The 2,695-nt window shown below is 39.1% G+C and overlaps 1 protein-coding gene across 1 annotated transcript; it reads left to right on the forward strand.

Moving 5' to 3' along the window:
- The first annotated feature begins 314 nt into the window (after positions 1–314).
- LOC108819556 (U-box domain-containing protein 26) lies at positions 315–1,800 on the forward strand. The gene has a single exon (XM_018592616.2). It carries the CDS (start codon positions 397–399, stop codon positions 1,669–1,671), a length of 1,275 nt encoding a protein of 424 aa, XP_018448118.1. The 5' UTR covers positions 315–396; the 3' UTR covers positions 1,672–1,800.
- Positions 1,801–2,695: the final 895 nt, after the last annotated feature.

Here is a 2,695-nt window from a genome sequence, read left to right on the forward strand (position 1 = left end):
TTGCCCGTAAAAGTTCAACACTTTTGTATTTTCTGAAATTTCTTTTCATTGGTTTATAGATCTTACTTAATTTTTATTACGTAAAAATGATATAAACATCAGTTATCATAACAAATTAACTTTGTTTACCTACTGGTATCAAAAATGAATAATTATATTGTCCCCATATTTTAGTCGTAGTTTATAACATTTTATAAAAACAACTAATTTTATCAAAACCGAACAGAGCAGATAAAATATTTATAATTCAAATTTACCAGATGAACTAACCAACAAAGTTATAAAAGCCACACGTGTGGCGCATACCCTGCGCAGATAAGGTCTCCTTCCTTCGTCTTCCTTCTCTCAAATTCCGAAAAAACAAATCCTAAAAGCTCAGAAAAAAAACTTCCAAAAATGCCGGGGAATTTAGAACCGTTGGATCTCGGAATCCAAATACCTTACCATTTCAGATGCCCAATTTCATTGGAGCTTATGTCCGATCCAGTAACCGTCTCAACCGGTCAGACTTACGACCGCACAAGCATCGAGTCATGGATCGCCACCGGAAACACCAGTTGTCCCGTCACGCGCCTCCCTCTCTCCGACTTCACTCTCATCCCCAACCACACTCTCCGCCGCCTTATCCAAGAATGGTGCGTCGCCAACCGCTCCAACGGCGTCGAACGGATTCCCACGCCGAAGCAGCCGGCGGATCCGATATCCGTCCGGTCTCTCCTCAGCCAAGCTTCCGCAATTTCGGGAGCTCACGTCTCCCCCCGCTCACGCGCCGCCGCGATTCGCCGTCTGAGGGGACTGGCTAGGGACAGCGAGAAGAATCGCGTTTTGATCGCCGGTCATAACGCGCGGGAGATTCTCGTGAGGATTCTGTTCGCTGACGTGGACGCTGGAGTCGAAACGTCGTCGTTTTCGGAGGTAGTTTCCGAGTCGCTCGCTCTTTTGGTTATGTTTCATATGACGGAGGGAGAGTGCGAGTCTATCTCCTCGGATCCGGGTCGGGTCGGGTTTATGACCCGGTTACTGTTCGATTCCTCGATTGAGAACCGGGTCAACGCCGCGGCGTTGGTAGAGATGGTGTTGACCGGATCCAAATCTACGGATCTGAAAGTGATAATCTCCGGGTCGGGTTCGGTATTCGAAGGCGTGATGGATCTTTTAAGAAGTTCGGTTTCATCTCGGAGAGCTTTAAAGATTGGAATCAAAGCGCTCTTCGCTCTCTGCCTTGTGAAACAAACGCGCCACCTTGCGATCTCCGCCGGGGCTCCGGGGACTCTAATCGACCGTTTGGCGGCGGACTTCGATAGGTGCGACACGGAGAGGGGTTTAGCGACGGTGGAGCTTCTCTGCCGGATCCCGGAAGGATGCGCGGCGTTCAGAGAGCATGCTCTGACGGTGCCGCTTCTTGTGAAGACGATCTTGAGAGTGTCGGATAGAGCGACGGAGTATGCAGCGGGAGCGTTGCTGGCGTTATGCACGGCGGAGGAGAAGTGTAGAGACGAGGCTGCGGCGGCGGGATTGGTGATGCAGTTGCTGCTTTTGGTGCAGAGTGATTGTACGGAGAGAGCGAAGAGGAAAGCTCAGATGCTTTTGAAACTTCTCAGAGATTCTTGGCCGGACGAAACTGTTGTGAACTCCGACGAGTTCGGTCGTAGCGAAGTGGGGCCGTTTTGATTTTTTTTTTTTTAGTTTTCTTTCAAACAGAGTAATTTATTATTTTTGTTAGAGATTTAAAGTAGTCTTGATCATGTAATTAATTTTTAAAACAATTTTTTGTTTAACAAAAGTTCTTTTTCTTCTTAATTATCTGTCTTTGCAAGTTTTTTAAGTTGGAAAGGTTGTTGAAAAGCAAATGAAAGCTCTAGGACGACCAAAACGAAGTGGAAGTTATAAGTAATCTTTTTATATCCTAATCTTTTCTATGCGCGGGATTATCTATTTTAAAATATTTAATATTATAACAATTTGTATTTAAATTTTATAAAATGTGTTTTGTAATATTATTTAATAGTTATTTGCAAAAACATTATTTAACAGTTGTTTTATATGTTTTGATGATCAATATCTAAAAAATGTTAATTTTGTGAAAATAATAATCATTTTTTGCAAAATTTAAATCGAACCCAAAGTTCATATACGTAAACGTTTAATATAAAAAAAGAATTCAATCTATTGGGTTCAAATCATTAATCTGTGATAGATTTAATGAATCTAAAATATATATTTTTATTGACTTGGTTTAAGTATTTCCAGATCTATTATATGAAATATATAAAATCAATTTGCCATAATTTTAAAAAATTGTAATGTGCACAATCAGGTTACATCAGAATATAGTTTGTTACCTAAAATTATTTTAAGAATTAAAAAATTGATTAAATAATAAAAATATCACATAACTTTAGGTATGTTTCTATTATGGGCGGTTTTTTTTTTCATAAGAAAAAACTTACTTTGATAAATGGCATGCCATTATAAATAACTTGGAAAATCAAGGACAAAATATTTTTTTTGAATCACGTTTTCAAAGCACGAGATTTTTCCTTTTGTATTTTTTTTAACTTTTCAACACATGTCATTATTTGTAAATCATTTTTACTATTTTACATTAACATGAATAAATTATGACGGGTTTAGTGTATATTGAAAGTATATTTTATTTGTATTAGGTTTAACTATTGTGACATATAAACGTAAG

Source organism: Raphanus sativus, unplaced genomic scaffold (genome assembly GCF_000801105.2).
Source record: "Raphanus sativus cultivar WK10039 unplaced genomic scaffold, ASM80110v3 Scaffold3640, whole genome shotgun sequence".
NCBI classification, from domain to species: Eukaryota; Viridiplantae; Streptophyta; class Magnoliopsida; order Brassicales; family Brassicaceae; genus Raphanus; species Raphanus sativus.